Source organism: Chrysemys picta, chromosome 2 (assembly GCF_011386835.1).
Source record: "Chrysemys picta bellii isolate R12L10 chromosome 2, ASM1138683v2, whole genome shotgun sequence".
Lineage (NCBI taxonomy): Eukaryota > Metazoa > Chordata > Testudines > Emydidae > Chrysemys > Chrysemys picta.
The window spans coordinates 902,018-920,906 of record NC_088792.1 but is presented as its reverse complement, the minus strand read 5'-3'; the positions used below and the strand labels follow the sequence as shown (position 1 = coordinate 920,906).

At 59.2% G+C, this 18,889-nt stretch overlaps 1 protein-coding gene across 2 annotated transcripts in view; it reads left to right on the top strand.

The window, feature by feature from the left end:
* The window catches only part of ASIC3 (acid sensing ion channel subunit 3), a 40,807-nt gene that overhangs the window by 13,550 nt on the left and 8,368 nt on the right, over nucleotides 1-18,889 (top strand). Inside the window, exons 2-8 of one of the 2 annotated variants that reach the window (XM_005289732.5) lie at nucleotides 5,313-5,463; nucleotides 7,440-7,567; nucleotides 16,179-16,329; nucleotides 16,674-16,730; nucleotides 17,273-17,426; nucleotides 17,828-17,919; nucleotides 18,809-18,888. In XM_005289732.5, the coding sequence (XP_005289789.1) occupies nucleotides 5,313-5,463; nucleotides 7,440-7,567; nucleotides 16,179-16,329; nucleotides 16,674-16,730; nucleotides 17,273-17,426; nucleotides 17,828-17,919; nucleotides 18,809-18,888 (813 nt within the window). The remainder of the gene's footprint in view (nucleotides 1-5,312; nucleotides 5,464-7,439; nucleotides 7,568-16,178; nucleotides 16,330-16,673; nucleotides 16,731-17,272; nucleotides 17,427-17,827; nucleotides 17,920-18,808; nucleotide 18,889) is intronic. The other variant, XM_024111717.3, reaches the window with a different exon arrangement.

Below are 18,889 nucleotides of genomic sequence, written 5' to 3'. Positions count from 1 at the left end.
GGTCAGAGCCATCTCTCCTCCCAGCCATCTCTCTAGCCTCCTTCCAGCACTCTGCCTTCAGCGACCCCTCCCACAGCCTTTGTTCAGTTTCCCGGGCCCCAGAGTCATCTGACCTCCAACCCCCTCCTGGGTTCTCATGTTACAAGCTCAGGTATGTTCCCTTGGGCCGGCTCCCATCCCCCGATGCAGACCATCCTAGTCACACTCCCCTGTCAGCATTCCCACACCCCAGCAAGAACAGTCCCAGTTCGTCACATCTCTCCCCCCTTCGAGACCGAACTGAGCGGGGTCACTTTAGCCAGTGACCTGGGGAAGTTCGAACCTACCCCCGTTCCCATGGATGCCCCCGCATCCCTCCAGTTCCTTGGTGGGAGTTACACCAGGCCCCTTCCGTTCCACGCCCCCCCTTAGGTCGGGGTGCTTGATGGCACTCGCAGTTCGCATGTGGGAAGGTTTATGCGGCCTGTGCCCTTTTCCCACCCCCATACCTCTGGGGTTCCAACTGGGCTGTGGTCTTCTCCCAGCGCTCCAGTCTGGAGGTCTGTGCTTTGGGCTCTCTTGGTTTAGAGCCGCCCTTTTAACCTTGGCCACCCTCCGGAAAGGATCCTTTATGCTGGGCAAGGGTCCTAAAGCTGTTTTCCCCTTGTCCCAGGCCTTCCTCCCCCTCTGACAGGGGTCACAGGATCCGCAGTACTGTCGGACAGTAACAAAGACCCCAGGCCAGTAAAAGCTCCGTAGCAGCCTCTGCTGGGTACGCCAGGTTCCCTGGTGCCCTGAGAGGGGAATATCATGGGCCCGGCACAGCAGCTGGCGGCGATACTTCTGGGGTACCACCAGCTGCCTCCTGATCCCCCCTGACTCCATTTTCCCTGGGGGAGCCCATTCTCGGTACAGGAACCCCTTCTCCCACAGGAATCTTTTCCGGCCACCTCGTCCCATGGTCTGTACCGCATTGAGGTCGGCCAGGTCCCTTATCTTCCGCAAGGAGGGATCTCTCTGTAACTCGGCCTGGAACTCAGCAGCTGGGACAGGGATGGCCACCTGCTCTTTCTCGCCCGCTGGGTCCGAAGCTGCAGCCTCCCTGAGCCGCGTCCCTGGGCGTTCCCTCCCCACCAGGTTAGGGTCCTGCGCCTCAGGCAAGGCACCCCCCCCAAGGCCAGGGCGCAGGGCCCCTCGCCGGCTCTGACTGCGGGTCACAACCAGTGCCTTTTGGGGGTTGCTTGGCCAGTTCTCCAGGTCCTCCCCCATCAATACCTCAGTGGGCAAATACGGGTGTACCCGCCCACATCCTTGGGGCCCTCCTTGGCCCCCCACTTCAGGTGTACCCTTGCCACGGGCACTTTGACTGGTGTTCCGCCCACCCCCGTCAGGGTCAGGTAGGAGTTGGGCACCACCTGATCTGGGGCCACCACCTCGGGCCGGGCCAGCGTCACCTCTGCGCCCGTATCCCAGTATCCATTGACCTTCCTCCCATCCACCTCCAGGGGAACAAGGTACTCTCTCCGGAGGGACAGCCCCGCGCCCACCGTATAAACCAAAAACCCTGAGTCTGGGGCATCCAGCCCCCTAGAGGAGCTGGCCTGGGGCCCTTCTCTCTCTTGAGCAGTTGATAAGCTGCCAGCCCCTCTTGCGTGAGAAGCCTGCCCCTCGTCCGTCTGGGCCTCTACCAAGTTAACCCTATGCGGGTTCGGTCTGCTCAGTCTGTCCTTGAGCTTGGGGCACTGGGCCCGAACGTGGCCTCTTCGGCCGCAGTAATAGCAGCTCATGTCCTGTGGGTCCCCTCGAGCCGGTGGGTTGTCCCTGATGCTGGGCCTTCCCCGTGGGAGGGGATTCCCCATATTCCCCCTTTGGGAGGTCCCAGGGTGACTCTCTCTCTGCATCGTGGCGGGCCTGTTCCTTTGGGGCTCCTCCCTGCCACCCCCTGACCGGCTCTTTACAAACTCATCAGCCAGCTGCCCGGCGTGTCGCGGGTTCTCTGGCTTTCTGTCCACCAACCACAGCCTCAGGTCGGATGGGCACCGCCCATACAGTTGCTCCAGTACCAGCAGTTTAATCAGGTCCTCCTTCGTCTGGGCCCCACCAGCCCACTTGCTGGCGTATCTTTCCATGCGGACGGCTAGTTGCAAATAGGAGATCTCAGGGGTTTTATCTTGACTCCGGAACCTTTCCCGGTACATCTCAGGAGTCAGCCCAAACTCTCGTAGCAGGGCCTTTTTGAATAGTTCGTAGTCCCCTTTCTCTGCCTCTCCCAGTTGGCGGTACAATGCCACGGATTTGGGGTCCAGTAAGGGGGTAAGGACCCGGAGTCTGTCCGCGGGATCCACCCGGTGCAGCTCGCAGGCCGTCTCAAAGGCCTCCAGGAAGTCATCCATGTCCTCCCCCTCCTTGTATGGGGCCATGATGCACTTATCAAAGCCCCGTGCAGTCCTGGGTCCCCCCTCACTCACCGCAGCCGGGGGTTCGCTGCCCCTCAGTCTCGCCAGTTCCAGTTCATGCTGACGCTGTCTCTCATTCTCCTCCCGTTCACGCTGATGCTGTCTCTCATTCTCCTCCCGTTCCTGCTGTCTCTGTCTCTCTTCACGCTGATGCTGTCTCTCTTTCTCCTCCCGTTCACGCTGATGCTGTCTCTCTTTCTCCTCCCGTTCATGCTGTCTCTGTCGTTCACGATCCTCCAGCTCTCTCAGTTTTAGCTCTTTCTCCCATTCCAGCCAATTCCGCTCCCCGGATGCCGAACGTCGCCGGGAGGATCCTCTGCTGGCCGGCGGGCTTCGCCGGGGGGACCCCCTGCTGGCCGGGGGGGTCACGGCGCCTTCGGTATTTGCTGGGCTCCTCCCCACCCTTCCCCTAGGCATAGGAAGGAGGGGTCTCGGGAAGCCCTCAGCAGCCGGCTGACCACTCCCAGCTGGGACAGACACTGGTGCCTGCGCTGCATTTGCCAGGCTGCTTCCCTGAGACACAGGGATCAGTTCATTCGCGCGATCTTCCGCCTCCAGCTGGGCAATGAGCTGTTCTTTGGTGAGCCTCCCAATGCGCAGCTGCCTCTGCTTGCACAGCTCCACCAGGTCGCTCTTAAGCCGCTTGGCATACATCTTCCTGCTGGCCACTCACCGGCCTGTGTGCTCACAGCTCCCCACAGTTCCCAGGGGGACCCCTAGTGTGCCAGCCCTTCTCGAGGTCACCGCTTCTCTGCCAGGGTCGAGCTGCAGACTCCTCCGCCCCTGGGACCACTCGCTGCGATCCCCCCGGGGGACCCTGTTACTGCAAAAGTCCTTCTCGCTGGTCACACACTCCCAGGGGTAATAACCGTCTCTCTCTCACTCTTCAGTACGCCTGGTCCCCGTCAATCCCCCTTCGTTTTACTGCTCCCCAGTCACTTACTGCAGGAAGCGCCGTCCACGGGGTGCAGTAGATCCCACCGCTGCCACCAGTTGTCACGGAGTATTGGGGGACTCAGGGCCCTGCACCCCCGGCTTCCTGCGATTCACCATGACTCTCAGCCAGCCAGTAAAGCAGAAGGTTTATTTGGATGACAGGAATACAGTCCAAGACAGGTCTTGCAGGCACAGACAACAGGGCCCCCCTCAGTTAGGTCCAGCTTGGGGTCCCAGGGCATGCCAGCCCACCCCCCTTGGGGGGTCAGAGCCATCTCTCCTCCCAGCCATCTCTCTAGCCTCCTTCCAGCACTCTGCCTTCAGCGACCCCTCCCACAGCCTTTGTTCAGTTTCCCGGGCCCCAGAGTCATCTGACCTCCAACCCCCTCCTGGGTTCTCATGTTACAAGCTCAGGTATGTTCCCTTGGGCCGGCTCCCATCCCCCGATGCAGACCATCCTAGTCACACTCCCCTGTCAGCATTCCCACACCCCAGCAAGAACAGTCCCAGTTCGTCACACCAGGTACATCCAGCAACCTGGCCGAGGGGACCGTCTCCATAGCCCCTCGCAGTCATAGGGCCAGTCGGGGGGAATCGGCTCCCCGAGGCCTGGGACAAGCCCAGCAACTGCAGTGATACAGACCCTGGCATCCAAACGGGTGTGTAGCCACCTGCCCACAGCGCATCCCACAGCCGCTCTGCACCAGCTGAGCACGGGTCAGGGCCTGGTTTCACAAGCCCAGGCAGGAGGGCGTCACACGGTGGGGACAGGAACGCCGCTTGTGACAGGGTCCTGCCATGGGAATAGCATCCCAGCCTGTCCCTGAATGTCGACTGGCGACAAACCCTGGCATTGTGAACGTCCCCAGTGCAGCCCACATTGCTGCTCATAAATCGGCCTCTGTGGGGCCCAAGGGCCTGCGTACCAACAGCGTCGTGCCCATATGCTCTTGGGGGCAAACGATGGGCACATGGGTCCCATCCACGGGCTGTTCTCAACACCGGCAATGCCTCCGGACTAGCGTTACTGCCGCCGCTCGGGGTAAACCACACGCCTGGCTGCTCAGACACCTCTGCCTTGCCTGGCCCAGAGTCGACCCCCCAGCTCCAGCGCAGGGGACCTGTAGCCATCTGGGGCAGCCGGCTTCTGGCCAGCCAGGGGGCCTCCTGTGGGTGTCTTTACCCAGAGGGGTGCGGCCCCAACCTGCTCCCACGCTCCAGAAACGTGGCTTTCCTCCGGCGCCAGGTCTCACCCCGGGGTGCATGGTGCTGGGCCCCACCGGCTCTGCTTGTGGCCCGGCGCCAGCCGTGCCCGGCCACGGACTGGGCATTAGCAGCTATGCTGAGCATCGCAAGGCTGCGATGCCAGGTACTCTTCCTCCTCCTCTGCCTCCTCCCCCTGCTCTGTCCTTAAATCCGCCAGGTCCCTTGGGTGGGTCAAAGCGCCGCCCAAGTGTGCCCTGGCCCTCGCCGAGCTCCTGCCAGGTGAGTGACCGCGCAAGCCAGAGAGGTTTGGCCAAAGGAGCCTCCTTCGTGTGGCTGGCACTGGGAGGGCACAGACCAGAACGGCAGCTCAGCGGGCGAGGCTGGCAGCTGCCCGTGCAGGGTGGACAGTCAGCGCCCCATGGCCCGAGGGTGGGAGTGGCCCCGTTTCAGGCTGGTTTGACTCGGGGCTGTGAGCTGCCAGGACGCCAGAGCCCCTGTTAACGCGGGGTTCAGAACTAGTGTAGACGCGCCCGCCCCGGGTTCTCTAACACAGGACAGGTGGGTCGACTCCCACCAGCCCTGGGCTAACGGCAGTGCAGACGGGCTCGGCCCCGCTCCAGACACAGCACAGCTCTGCACATGGCACAGCCCCCCGCTGCGCGGTCTGGTCCCGGTGCAGCGTCTCCCTGGGCTGGGCTGGGGCTGACCTCATGCCCGGCTCTGTCTCCCCTGCAGATCTTCACGCGCCTGGGGAAGTGCTACACCTTCAACGCAGGGGTGCCGGGCAACGAGCTCCTCACCACCGTCAAGGGTGGCTCCGGCAACGGGCTGGAGCTCATGCTGAACATCCAGCAGGAGGAGTACCTGCCCGTCTGGGGGGAGAGCGGTGAGGCTGGGCACAGGGCCCCCCCCCAACACGGGGGACGGCAACACCCCCCGAGACAGCAACACCTGCATGGACAGCCCTGCCTGACCCCGTCCCTGCGACAGCAACACCCCCCAGACAGCAACACCCAGCACAGACAGCCCTGCCTGACACTGTCCCTGGGACCGCAACACCCCCCAGACAGCAACACCCGGCATGGACAGCCCTGCCTGACCCTGTCCCTGGGACCGCAACACCCCCCCCAGACAGCAACACCCGGCACAGACAGCCCTGCCTGACCCTGTCCCTGGGACCGCAACCCCCCCCCCAGACAGCAACACCCGGCACGGACAGCCCTGACCCTGTCCCTGGGACAGCAACACCCCCCCCCAGACAGCAACACCCGGCACGGACAGCCCTGCCTGACCCTGTCCCTGGGACAGAAACACCCCCGCAGACAGCAACACCCGGCATGGACAGCCCTCCCTGACCCTGTCCCTGCGACAGCAATAGCTCCCCAGACAGCAACACCCGGCATGGACAGCCCTGCCTGACCCTGTCCCTGGGACAGAAACACCCCCCAGACAGCAACACCCAGCACGGACAGCCCTGCCTGACCCCGTCCCTGCGACAGCAACACCCCCCAGACAGCAACAGCCGGCATGGACAGCCCTGCCTGACCCTGTCCCTGGGACTGCAACACCCCCCAGACAGCAACACCCAGCACGGACAGCCCTGACCCTGTCCCTGGGACAGCAACACCCCCCCCAGACAGCAACACCTGGCACGGACAGCCCTGCCTGACCCTGTCCCTGGGACAGAAACAGCTCCCCAGACAGCAACACCCGGCATGGACAGCCCTGCCTGACCCTGTCCCTGGGACAGAAACACCCCCCAGACAGCAACACCCAGCACGGACAGCCCTGCCTGACCCCGTCCCTGCGACAGCAACACCCCCCAGACAGCAACAGCCGGCATGGACAGCCCTGCCTGACCCTGTCCCTGGGACCGCAACACCCCCCAGACAGCAACACCCAGCACGGACAGCCCTGACCCTGTCCCTGGGACAGCAACACCCCCCCCAGACAGCAACACCCGGCACGGACAGCCCTGCCTGACCCTGTCCCTGGGACAGAAACAGCTCCCCAGACAGCAACACCCGGCATGGACAGCCCTGCCTGACCCTGTCCCTGGGACAGAAACACCCCCCAGACAGCAACACCCAGCACGGACAGCCCTGCCTGACCCCGTCCCTGCGACAGCAACACCCCCCAGACAGCAACAGCCGGCATGGACAGCCCTGCCTGACCCTGTCCCTGGGACAGAAACACCCCCCAGACAGCAACACCCAGCACGGACAGCCCTGCCTGACCCCGTCCCTGGGACCGCAACACCCCCTAGACAGCAACACCCGGCACGGACAACCCTGCCTGACCCCATCCCTTTGACAGCAACAGCCCCCAGACAGCATCACCCGGCACAGACAGCCCTGCCTGACCATGTCCCTGGGACAGCAACACCCCCCAGACAGCAACACCCGGCATGGACAGCCCTCCCTGACCCTGTCCCTGGGACAGCAACACCCCCCCCCAGACAGCAACACCCAGCATGGACAGCCCTCCCTGACCCTGTCCCTGGGACAGCACCACCCCCCAGACAGCAACACCCGGCATGGACAGCCCTCCCTGACCCCATCCCTGGGATTGCAACACCCCCCCCAGACAGCAACACCCAGCATGGACAGCCCTGCCTGACCCTGTCCCTGGGACAGAAACACACCCCAGGCAGCAACACCCGGCACACACAGGCCTTTCTATGCCTCCCTCCCCCCAGAGAGCAACACCCCTGGCATGGACAGGCCTATCTCATCCCCCTCCCCGAGGGCAGGAATCAGGTCTAGCCAGCTCCAGCACAGAACAGGAGCCCTCTCCCACCCCCTTGGCCCCCGGGTGCCCCCCTGTCCCCGGTAACACCCCTGTGCTCTGCTGTGTTTGCAGACGAGATCTCCTACGAAGCCGGGGTCAAGGTGCAGATCCATAGCCAGGAGGAGCCACCCTTCATCGACCAGCTGGGCTTCGGCGTGGCGCCCGGCTTCCAGACCTTCGTGTCCTGCCAGCAGCAGAGGGTATCCGTCCTTCCATCGGTCTGTCCATTCCCGGGCCCGCGGGCCAGCAGGGGTCCTGCCCATCACCCCAGTGCTCGTGGGGCAGGCAGCCGGCGAGGGGGGGAGCCCTGGTGATGACAGAAAGGGGGGTCAGCTCCTCAGGGATCCCTGGGGAGGGGCTGCTGGTATGAGGCTGCCCCTTCTCTGCAAGGGAGGTCAGGAGCCGTTTCTTCCCCCAGGCCCTGGCCGTGTGGAGCCCCCTCTCCAGGCAGGCTCCCCATGCACGTGTGATCGGAATCTTTGGCCACCAGTGTCGGGGGGGGCACTCTGTGCCTGCGTGTCCTGGTGCCACCCACTGGGGGCAGGTAGAGGCAAAGTGACCCTGACTGCTCTCCCCGCTTGGTACCTGTGGCAGTGCGGTGGGACTCGCATTCCACCAGGTCCACTCTAGCACCTTGTCCTCAGGCACTGGCAAATATGAAATACTGATAGTTAGTTACGATTGGTTGGGTTTGGTTGATTGGGAATGGCTGGGATGGGATGATGGGTTGGTTAGCATTAGTTGGGGTTGGTAGTTGGGGTTTGGTTGGTTGGGATGGTGGGTTAGGGTTGATTGGTTGGGGTTCAGATGGTGTGTGGGGTTAGCACCATGGGTATCCGTCCTTCCATCTGTCTGTCCATAGTTGCAGTTGGTTGGTTTTGGTAGGTTAAGGTTAGTTGGTTGAGGTGGGTTGAAATGGTGGGGTGGGTTAGTAGCTGGGGTTGGGTTAGGGTTAGTTGGTTGGGGATGGTGGCTGGATTGCATTTATAGCTGGTGTGGGTCGGTTGGGGATGGTGGCTGGGTTGGGTTAGTAGCTGGGGTTGGGTTAGGGTTAGTTGGTTGGGGATGGTGGCTGGATTGCATTTATAGCTGGTGTGGGTTGGTTGGGGATGGTGGTTGGGTTGGGTTAGTAGCTGGGGTTGGGTTAGGGTTAGTTGGTTGGGGATGGTGGCTGGATTGCATTTATAGCTGGTGTGGGTCGGTTGGGGATGGTGGCTGGGTTGGGTTAGTAGCTGGTGTTGGTTGGTGTAATGAAGCGGCCTTTGCTGGGACCCAACTGAGAGTATCAATTCAGGACAAATTGCTCAGAGCTGGGCAATCACAGCCCAACGCTGGGGTTCCTTTGCACACCAAGGCAAACCAAACCAGCCAAACAGAGAAGACTTTGGTCTCACCCCACTGGCTCACCACAAGTCACACAAGCAATTCCCTTAGACACTCCAGTTTCCCAGTATCACCACCAGTGCCACTCGTTATGGGGACGAATGGTTATGAAAACCAATACCCCAGTAAAAGAAAAAAGGTTCTCCCGATCCCAAAGGACCCAGGTCAATATATCAGTTAGATCTTACCCACAAATCATGCTGTTGCCAATCCTTTAGGATCTAAAATCTAAAGGTTTATTCATAAAAGGAAAATGATAGAGATGAGAGCTAGAATTGGTTAAATGGAATCAATGACATACACTCATGGCAAAGTTCTTGGTTCAGGCTTGTAGCAGCGATAGAATAAACTGCAGGTTCAAATCAAGTCTCTGGAATACATCCCCAGCTGGGATGGGTCATTCAGTCCTTTGTTCAGAGCTTCAGTTTGTAGCAAGATTCCTCCAGAGGTCAAAAGCAGGACTGAAGACAAGATGGAGGGGTTTCCAGGGCCTTTTATATCCTCTGCCATGTGGAAAGACCCCTTTGTTCTTACTGTGGAAAATCACAGCAGCGAGATGGAGTTTGGAGTCACATGGGCAAGTCACATGTCCAGGCATGACTCAGTTTGCAGGCGGCAGCCATTGCTCACATGCTCACTTCTGCAGAAAAGGACCTAGGGGTCACAGTGGACGAGAAGCTGGATATGAGTCAACAGTGTGCCCTTGTTGCCAAGAAGGCTAACGGCATTTTGGGCTGTATAAGTAGGGGCATTGCCAGCAGATCGAGGGACGTGATCGTTCCCCTTTATTCGACATTGGTGAGGCCTCATCTGGAATACTGTGTCCAGTTTTGGGCCCCACACTACAAGAAGGATGTGGAAAAATTGGAAAGAGTCCAGCGGAGGGCAACAAAAATGATTAGGGGTCTGGAGCACATGACTTATGAGGAGAGGCTGAGGGAACTGGGATTGTTTAGTCTCCAGAAGAGAAGAATGAGGGGGGATTTGATAGCAGCCTTCAACTACCTGAAGGGGGGTTCCAAAGAGGATGGAGCTCGGCTGTTTTCAATGGTGGCAGATGACAGAACAAGGAGCAATGGTCTCAAGTTGCAATGGGGGAGGTCCAGGTTGGATATTAGGAAACACTTTTTCACGAGGAGGGTGGTGAAACACTGGAATGCGTTACCTAGGGAGGTGGTGGAGTCTCCTTCCTTGGAGGTTTTTAAGGCCCGGCTTGACAAAGCCCTGGCTGGGATGATTTAGTTGGGAATTGGTCCTGCTTTGAGCAGGGGGTTGGACTAGATGACCTCCTGAGGTCTCTTCCAACCCTGATATTCTATCATTCTATGATTCTATCTTGAACGTTCCCAGGGAGGCTCCTCAGATGTGGATTGGAGTCTCCCAAGGTCCATTGTCAGTTAAGTGTTTCTTGATTGGGCACTTACTGAGAATAGTCCCTTCTCAAGAAGCTGACCAAATGCTTCACTGGTGCTACTTAGAATCAAACACATTGAGATACAAGTACATAGCCAATATTCATAACTTTAAATACAAAAATGATACACACATACAGACAGCATAATCATAACCAGCAAATCATAACCTTTTCATAGACACCTTCCTTGACCCCCTTTGGACAAGATTTGGTGCCCCTATAGGACCTTGGTTGCAACAATGATCTATACAGTCCCAGTTCAATAACGTCACACCCCCAATGCAAAATGGATGCAGGAAGGGATGACACAAACATCACTGACTGCATCCCAAGAGCTCCCCATCCTTGGGTTTGTCTCACTATAGCTATTATTGGGTTAGAAGCCGTACCAGTGTATAACAGAAATGGTTTATCAAAGTTATGTTCAATAACATGATTCAATCTTTTTACAAACTCAAGGTAAAACTTAGTTAGAACAATAGTGGATTGGATCTGCTCTTGCAGCATGGTTCCTGTATGTCTCATGTGATCTTGCCAAGAGCTAAAGAAAACAGCTACTTTATCCATACAAGCTCGGGCAAATGTTTGGAACCCAATTAACATCAAGACAATGTAGATATTAATGTTGCCCATAGTATGGGAATCTTGGCATTTAGCCATGGAAGCAATATGGTAGTGTGCCTCGGTTTCCCTTTTCATACAGCACGTCAGGTCTGGAATGTCATTTTTCCTATGAAAAGTTCCAATACTGTTTACAGGTACTAACTGTGCAACATCAGCATTACAAGGCCTTTTAACACAAAGTGTGTTTTTATGTATCATTCTTAACATGTGCAAGGGTTTTCCCAAAAGATTAGGCACATTGTACATTTTTACAGTTCTTGGTAATAGCAACACATTAGTTACAAAAATCACCATTAGCAATTACAACAAATCCATTGCAAGTGTCCATTTACAATCATTTTTTTCATGCCACACCTTTGACTCAATACCATTGGGGTTTTGGAGTTTTAGGGTTACCCTGTGGCTTCCCTTTGCAAAATTAAGTTCTCTCTTTCCTCCTTGTCCTGAAGGATCAAACCCTGATTTCTCTTTCTTAACAGAATCCACTGGCTGATGAGGTGGTCTCTCTGTGCTAACAGCTATTAGCAAGTCTTTCTTCTCCCTGCCAGCCAGGTAATTTGCATCAACACAGACAGGAACCAGTTTACCAGTTTTCAGATCATTAACTGCTATCATTTCCAAGGCTGGACTCTGTCTTACAGAGATACCACACAAATCCCAAGAGTCTGAGGGTGAGAGTTTGCTTGCTCTCCCCTGCATCCTTAAGCATTTCGCCATAAAACTGTTCTGCTCTGACACACCAGTAACCAAATCTGTCCTTAGACCCTGAAGCACAGACTGCTCACTTACAGAATTAGCATGGAGACAGTCCTGTCCCAACACCATTGTCTCCCCAACAAACTGGTCAAGCACAGCCACTTGGTTATAGGGCTATTCAACTTCCTTAACAGCTTTTACTCCATCTGAGACCTACCCACACTGGATCTTTCGAAAGGAAAGTCAGTGGATCCATTCACCACTGAACATTTCTGGCTGTTAGGAACTGAAACTTCCTTGATCAAATCACTTACACAACCTTCAGCTACAGCAAACTGCTTGCAAAGATTACCCTGAAAATTTTTCTCTTCAGGAATTTTCTAACTTTCTAAACACCAATTCACCTTTACCTTGCTCCACAGAAGCATTGCTCTGCTGAGCCATTATCAACGCTGGAGTTTCACTTACATCCAGAATCACCTCTGGCCCAACAGGTGGATTCCTACCCAATCCCCTTTCAGGTAAACTGCTGGATTTCATAGTCAAAGGGTCAGAAGTATTTTCCTTCCCTTTGCCACACACAAATTCAGGAATCTTTTTCTTCTTGCTACAAGTTTCCAAACTGTCAGTAGGTAACACAATCACATCACCTTTCTGCTCTCCTTGTGCCCTGGCTAGGATATCACCCTGATCAGACAGAGTTGCTACACCCTTTTCCAACCGCACATGAGCAACAGGCAAAATACAAGCACCAGAATTGTCTGGTCTCTGGGATTTTGCTAAGACACTCACTGGATGCAACCTAGTTCCAGTGCCATTCTCCCCAGCAGACACAGACTCACCCCTGCCCCCCCGTCCCCATTCCAACCCTTTCCCCAAATCCCCGCCCCAGCCCCGCCTCCTTCCCTGAGCAAGCCACGTTCCCGCTCCTCCCCACACCCTCCTGGAGCTTGCCACAGCTGTTTGGTGGCGGCCGGGCGGGAAGCGCTGGGAGGTAGGCGGAGGAGCTGGGATGCGGTGCGCTGAGGGGAGGAGGCAGAGGCGGGGGGGGAGCTTGGCTGCCGGTGGGTGCAGAGCACCCACTAATTTTTCCCCGTGGGTGCTCCAGCCCCAGAGCACCACGGAGTTGGCGCCTATGTTCAGAGGCAAGAAGCCGGATTGAAGACAAGATGGAGGAGCTGCAGCAGCTTTTTATAATCTCTTGCCATGTGGCCTGTGCTTCCTTTGTTCCAAACACAAGCTGCCCAGCACATGGCCTGGAAATACCTCAGAGTTCGGTCCCTAGGCCTGGCCCTGCCTTGCTGAGTTACAAGGCGTATCTGCCTTCTCTCAATGGGTCAGTTGTATAGCTGATGGTCCTTAATGGGCCATCAAGCAGGCTAGGCTGAGCTGACACCAAATTGTCTGGGGTGTCACCCAGAAGCACAGCACAAGTTTGAAATACAGACAGTACAGAGCCAATACACCTCTACCTCGATATATCACTGTCCTCGGGAGCCAAAAAAATCTTACCGCGTTATAGGTGAAACCGCGTTATATCGAACTTGCTTTGATCCGCCGGAGTGCGCAGCCCCGCCCCCACCCTGGAACACTGCTTTACCACGTTATATCCGAATTCGTGTTATATCGGGTCACATTCTATCGGGGTAGAGGTGTGCTTGTAACTTTAAATACAAAACTGATATATGCATCCAGAGAGCATAATCATAAGCAGCAAATCATAACCTTGTCTTAGACACCTCATTTGAACCCCTTTATACAAGATTTGGTGCCACTACAGGACCTTGGTTGCAACAATGATCTATACGGACCCAGGTTGTGTCAATAACATCAATAACCTCACAATGAGTCATGCACTGACTGCTTTGGTGCAGCAAACAGCTGCAAGATGTCCACATTTTGTGCATTTTTTACACCCTGCATCTCTGGCTGGACATGCATCATCTCTTGGGATATGACCTGTTCCACATCTTCTGCACCTAGGCTGGAATTTGTCCCTCTTAGCCTGGGCATTCTCTCTCCTTGCCTCAGGGGTTTGATGATCATGAGTGTCTGTTTACAGTTTCTAAGGGCTTGTCTACACTGGCAATTCACAGCGCTGCAGCTTTCTCGCTCAGGGGTGTGAAAAAACACCCCCCTAAGCACAGCAAGTTTCAGCGCTCTAAAGCGCCAGTGTAGACAAGGCACCAGCGCTGGGAGCTACGCCCCTCATTGAGGTGGGTTTTTGAGCCGCGCTCCCAGCGCTGCGCCGTGACCACACATAAGAACATAAGAGCATAAGAGCGGCCGGACTGGGTCAGACCAAAGGTCCATCCAGCCCAGTATCCTGTCTACCGACAGTGGCCAATGCCAGGTGCCCCAGAGGGAGTGAACCTAACAGGCAATGATCAAGTGATCTCTCTCCTGCCATCCATCTCCACCCTCTGACAAACAGAGGCTAGGGACACCGTTCCTTACCCATCCTGGCTAATAGCCATTAACGCACACAAGGCCCGTTAAAGCACTGCCGTGGCAATGCCGCTGTGGTAGCGCTTTAGTGTGGCCGGTGTAGACTAGCCCTAAGCTAGGTTCAGGTTTTCCAAGGTTCTCGAGTTGCCCTAGGTTTTGGTGTCTCACCAGCTCAGAATGCTTTGCTCTTTGGATAGCCGTGGCTAGGGCTAAATCTCTCTTCAATTACAGCTGCTGTGAAAGGTTTTTATCTGTTAACCCAATGACCAGCCTGTCTCTGTTATTTTTATGGTTTACATTCCTAAAATCCCCGTTTTCAGCCAATGTATGCAGAGCTCTTATAAAACTGTCAGCATTTTCCCTGGTTCTTGAAGTCTCTGGTGGAAACATGCTCTTTCATCAAGCACATTGCTCTGAGGTATGAAGTGGACATCAAACATAGCCAGAACCCGTTCCTAGTCGTCTCTGCCACTATCGTCAGTAAAGTCAAAGGATTTAAAGAGATGCTCTGTTTGCTTCCCCACAGCATAAAATAAAGAAGATACCTGGATATGATCAGTTTCCTTGTGGAGCTTGGTAGCAATGGAAAATCTTGTGAAATATTGGTTTTGGTCTGTCCATTGGGAAGGTTTATCAAAGCTGAAGGTGTCTGGGGCACTGAAGAGTAGCATGTTGATGAGCTCCTGCAACCTTTGTTGTTGTTCCTTCTGTTGCTGTTCTTAGTTTACTCCTGACACCATGTCCTGCTCCGATATCAGGTACAGACTGGCCACAGCGCTTGCTCATACACACCAGGTGTGTTCATCCTTCAGTGCTCGGCCAGGCACAGCTGAGGTTCCCTTCAATAAGGTATGTCACACACCTGCCGGCGGGGCAGTAGGATACAGTTTGGCACTCCACGCCAGGGTCTGTGCTGGGTGAGTGCCCCTGGGGGGGCTGGGAGAGTGTCCCTGGGGGGGCTGGGTGAGACAGAGACTCCCCGGAGTGAGATGGGTGACAGGCTCTGCAGTTCTTGGCGATGATTTCTCTGTGTGGATCCCACCAGCCACCCTGCAGGCAGCCCCTCCTCAGAGCCCGGATTGGGAGTAGTGAGGGAGCGGCGGGATGGGGTGGGACTGTAGGACGTGTGGGTGCAGCGTGGCCCCCCCGGACTCTGCTGGCCAAAGAGTCTGATCTCACGCCCGAGGCACCTGCGCCTCGAGTGGGGTCCATGCGGACGAGGACTCGCTGAGCCAGTTACTGTAAGGGAAGCAGCTTCCCTTGTCTCTGTACAGCACGCACCCGGCCTGCTCCCCGCGCCACCCCGCTCAGCCGCCTCGGGACACGGGCACGCAGCACCTTGCCCCCCTCCTCGTGCTGTCCCTCTCTGCTGCCCTCCTCCAGCAGTTGTTCCCCTTGGCGTTACCCACAATGCCCTGCTCGCCGCGTTGTGTGTGCATGGGGGCCTGCAGCGCCATGTCTGCACATGCATGTCGAATGCGTGTGCATTTGCAGCCCTGTAGCGTGTGTGCGCAGAAGTGAGTGTGGTGCCATGCGTGCTGCGTGTGCCCACGTGCCAGCCTGTGAAATGCCCGGCTGCCATTCTGGGGGGGGCCTGCTGCTGCTATGGTACAGATGGGGGGGTCACATTGCAGCGCAGGGGCAGGGGCAGGGGCAGGGGGGTCACATCACAGCACAGGGGCAGGAGCGAGGGGGTCACATCGCAGCGCAGGGGCAGGGGCGAGGGGGTCACATCGCAGCGCAGGGGCAGGGGCGAGGGGGTCACATCACAGCACAGGGGCGAGGGGCAGGGGGGTCACATCGCAGCGCAGGGGCGGGGGCAGGGGGGTCACATCGCAGCGCAGGGGCGGGGGCGAGGGGGTCACATCGCAGCGCAGGGGCAGGGGCGAGGGGGTCACATCACAGCGCAGGGGCGAGGGGCAGGGGGGTCACATCGCAGCGCAGGGGCGGGGGCAGGGGGGTCACATCACAGCACAGGGGCAGGGGCGAGGGGGTCACATCGCAGCGCAGAGGCGAGGGGGTCACATCACAGCACAGGGGCGAGGGCGCAGGGGGGTCACATCACAGCGCAGAGGCGAGGGGCAGGGGGGTCACATCGCAGCACAGAGGCGGGGTGAGGGGGTCACATCGCAGTGCAGGGGAGGGGGCGAGGGGGTCACATCACAGCACAGGGGCGGGGGTGAGGGGCGGGGGGGCAGGGGTCCTGGCCACTCCCCGCTTTTTCCTTAACCCTGTGTGTGTTATAGCTGGTCTACCTCCCGCCCCCCTGGGGGGACTGCAAATCCACCCCGATTGAATCCGACTTCTTCACCAGCTACAGCATCACGGCCTGCCGCCTGGACTGCGAGACCCGCTACCTGGCCGAGAACTGCAACTGCCGCATGGTGCACATGCCCGGTGAGGGGTGCGGGCCGGGCTGTGGGGAGGTCCCGTGCTGGGGGAGCGGGGGGCTGCAGGGAGACCCCATGCTGGGGGAGGGGCGATGTGGGTAGGGCCCATACTGGGGGGGCCCATGCAAGTGGGAGCTGGGAGGGGACGAGAGGGCAGGGGGCTGCTGGGGAGAGAAGTGCTGGTCCTGGGGGCAGGAGGAGGAGGGCGCCCCCCCAGTGCTCCTGGGCTCGGCCTTCCCCAAGCCTCAGACATGGGGCTCTAATGAGAAGCAGCCCCCGACCGCCCACATGGCTCCTGCAGCCCCCCACCCCCCGCCACGCCCCCGAGTGACCCTGTGCCCCCTTCCCCAGGGAACGCCAACGTGTGCACGCCAGAGCAGTACAAGGAGTGCGCCGACCCTGCCCTGGGTATGTACCCGCCGCGGCCCGTCCCTTGGGCCGTGCCTCGTCCCCTGCACCCCTCCCACACCTGGCCAGGATCCTGACACCCACACCCCTGCTCCAGCTCAACCCATCCCCGGCACTGGGGCTGCCCCCTGGGGGACATGGGGAGCAGGGCCGGAGACCCCTGGGGAACCTCCAGAGTCTCCTCCCCAGCCCGTGTCGCTGCCTGAGAGGGGAGGGACTGGACCCCCTTGGCCCTGTTGCTCAAGCAGTCGAGGGCTTGTGTATGGGCCCAGTTTCTGGGGATCTCCGGCCCATCAGGGTGCTGCTGGCTCACGCCCCATCCCTGTGTCTCTCCGTCCCGTTCCCGTGGGTCTCCGTCCTGTCCCCGTCCCCGTGGGTCTCCGGCCCGTCAGGGCAGTGCTGGCTCACGCCTTGTCCCCATCGCTCTCCGTCCCATCCCCATCCCATCCCCGTAGCTCTCGGGCCGTCCCCGTCCCTGTTCCCATCGCTCTCCGGCCCATAGGTCGGGCTGTTCTTGGCTCACGCCCGTCCTCGCACTCCAGACTTCCTGGTGAAGAAGGACAGCGAGTTCTGCGTGTGCCGCACGCCCTGCGACATGGTGCGCTACGGCAAGGAGCTCTCCATGGTCAAGATCCCCAGCAAGGCCTCGGCCAAGTACCTGGCCAAGAAGTACAACAAGAGCGAGCAGTACATCTCGTGAGTCTCCCCCCCCCCCCCGCATGCAGCACGCCCCCCCAGCACCCCCCCAAACAGCCCCCCCGCACGCAGTACATGTTGTGAGTCCCCCCCCCGCATGCAGCACACACCCCCAGCGCCCCCCAGACAGCCCCTCCGCACACAGCTCCCCCAGACATCACCCCCATGCACAGCACAACCCCCCAGTACACCCCCCTGCTGCGGACAGCATGCCCCCTATGAGTGACCCCCTCAACATACCACAGCCCCACATGGTGCACCTCCCCTTTTGCTCCTCCCAGCCTGCCCCCCAGTGCCCACACCAGCCCTGCGGGGCCTGGTGTCACCACACTGGTCACTTGGACTCACCCCTGTCTGTCTGTCTGTCTGTGTCCGGCCCCGGCCCCGCTGGCGCCCCCCAGGGACAATGTGCTGGTGCTGGACGTTTTCTTTGAAGCCTTGAACTATGAGACCATCGAGCAGAAGAAAGCATATGAGGTGGCAGGGCTGCTGGGTGAGTGCCCAGGGGGGCTGGGGGATGGCCTGGGGGGACTGGGGGAGTGCCCAGGGGGGCTGGGGGAGTGCCCGGGGGGGCTGGGGGAGTGCCTGGGGGGACTGGGGGAGTGCCCAGGGGGGCTGGGGGATGGCCTGGGGGGACTGGGGGAGTGCACGGGAGGGCTGGGGGAGTGCCCGGGGGGGCTGGGGGAGTGCCTGGGGGCTGCTGGGGGAGTGCCCGGGAGGGCTGGGGGAGTGCCTGGGGGGGCTGGGGGATGGCCTGGGGGGACTGGGGGAGTGCCCAGGGGGGCTGGGGGATGGCCTGGGGGGACTGGGGGAGTGCACGGGAGGGCTGGGGGAGTGCCCGGGGGGGCTGGGGGAGTGCCTGGGGGCTGCTGGGGGAGTGCCCGGGAGGGCTGGGTGAGTGCCCAGGGGGGCTGGGGGATGGCCTGGGGGGACTGGGGGAGTGCCCGGGGGCTGCTGGGGGAGTGCACGGGAGGGCTGGGTGATGGCCTGGGGGGACTGGGGGAGTGTACGGGGGGGCTGGGGGAGTGCCTGGGGGGGCTGGGTAAGGGCCTGGGGGGGCTGCTGGGGGAGTGCCTGGGGGTGCTGGGGGAGTGCCCGGGGGGGCTGGGTAAGGGCCTGGGGGGGCTGCTGGGGGAGTGCCCGGGGGCTGCTGGGGGAGTGCCCGGGGGGGCTGGTGATTGCCCGGGGAGCTGGGGGAGCACTCGCAGTGGGGCAGGGTGCCCCAGAGGACCTGGAATCCTGCGGCCAGGGGGGAGCAGTGCCCCCTCCTGGCTCTGCGTGGGCGTGGGTGGGGTGGCCCCCGCCTGTCATGGCCACGCTGCAGGAGCAGCATTGGGTGGGCGTGGCCCGGCTGCCCACTCACACTCTGCCCCTGCCCCCAGGGGACATCGGGGGCCAGATGGGGCTGTTCATCGGGGCCAGCATCCTCACCATCCTGGAGATCTTCGACTACCTGTATGAGG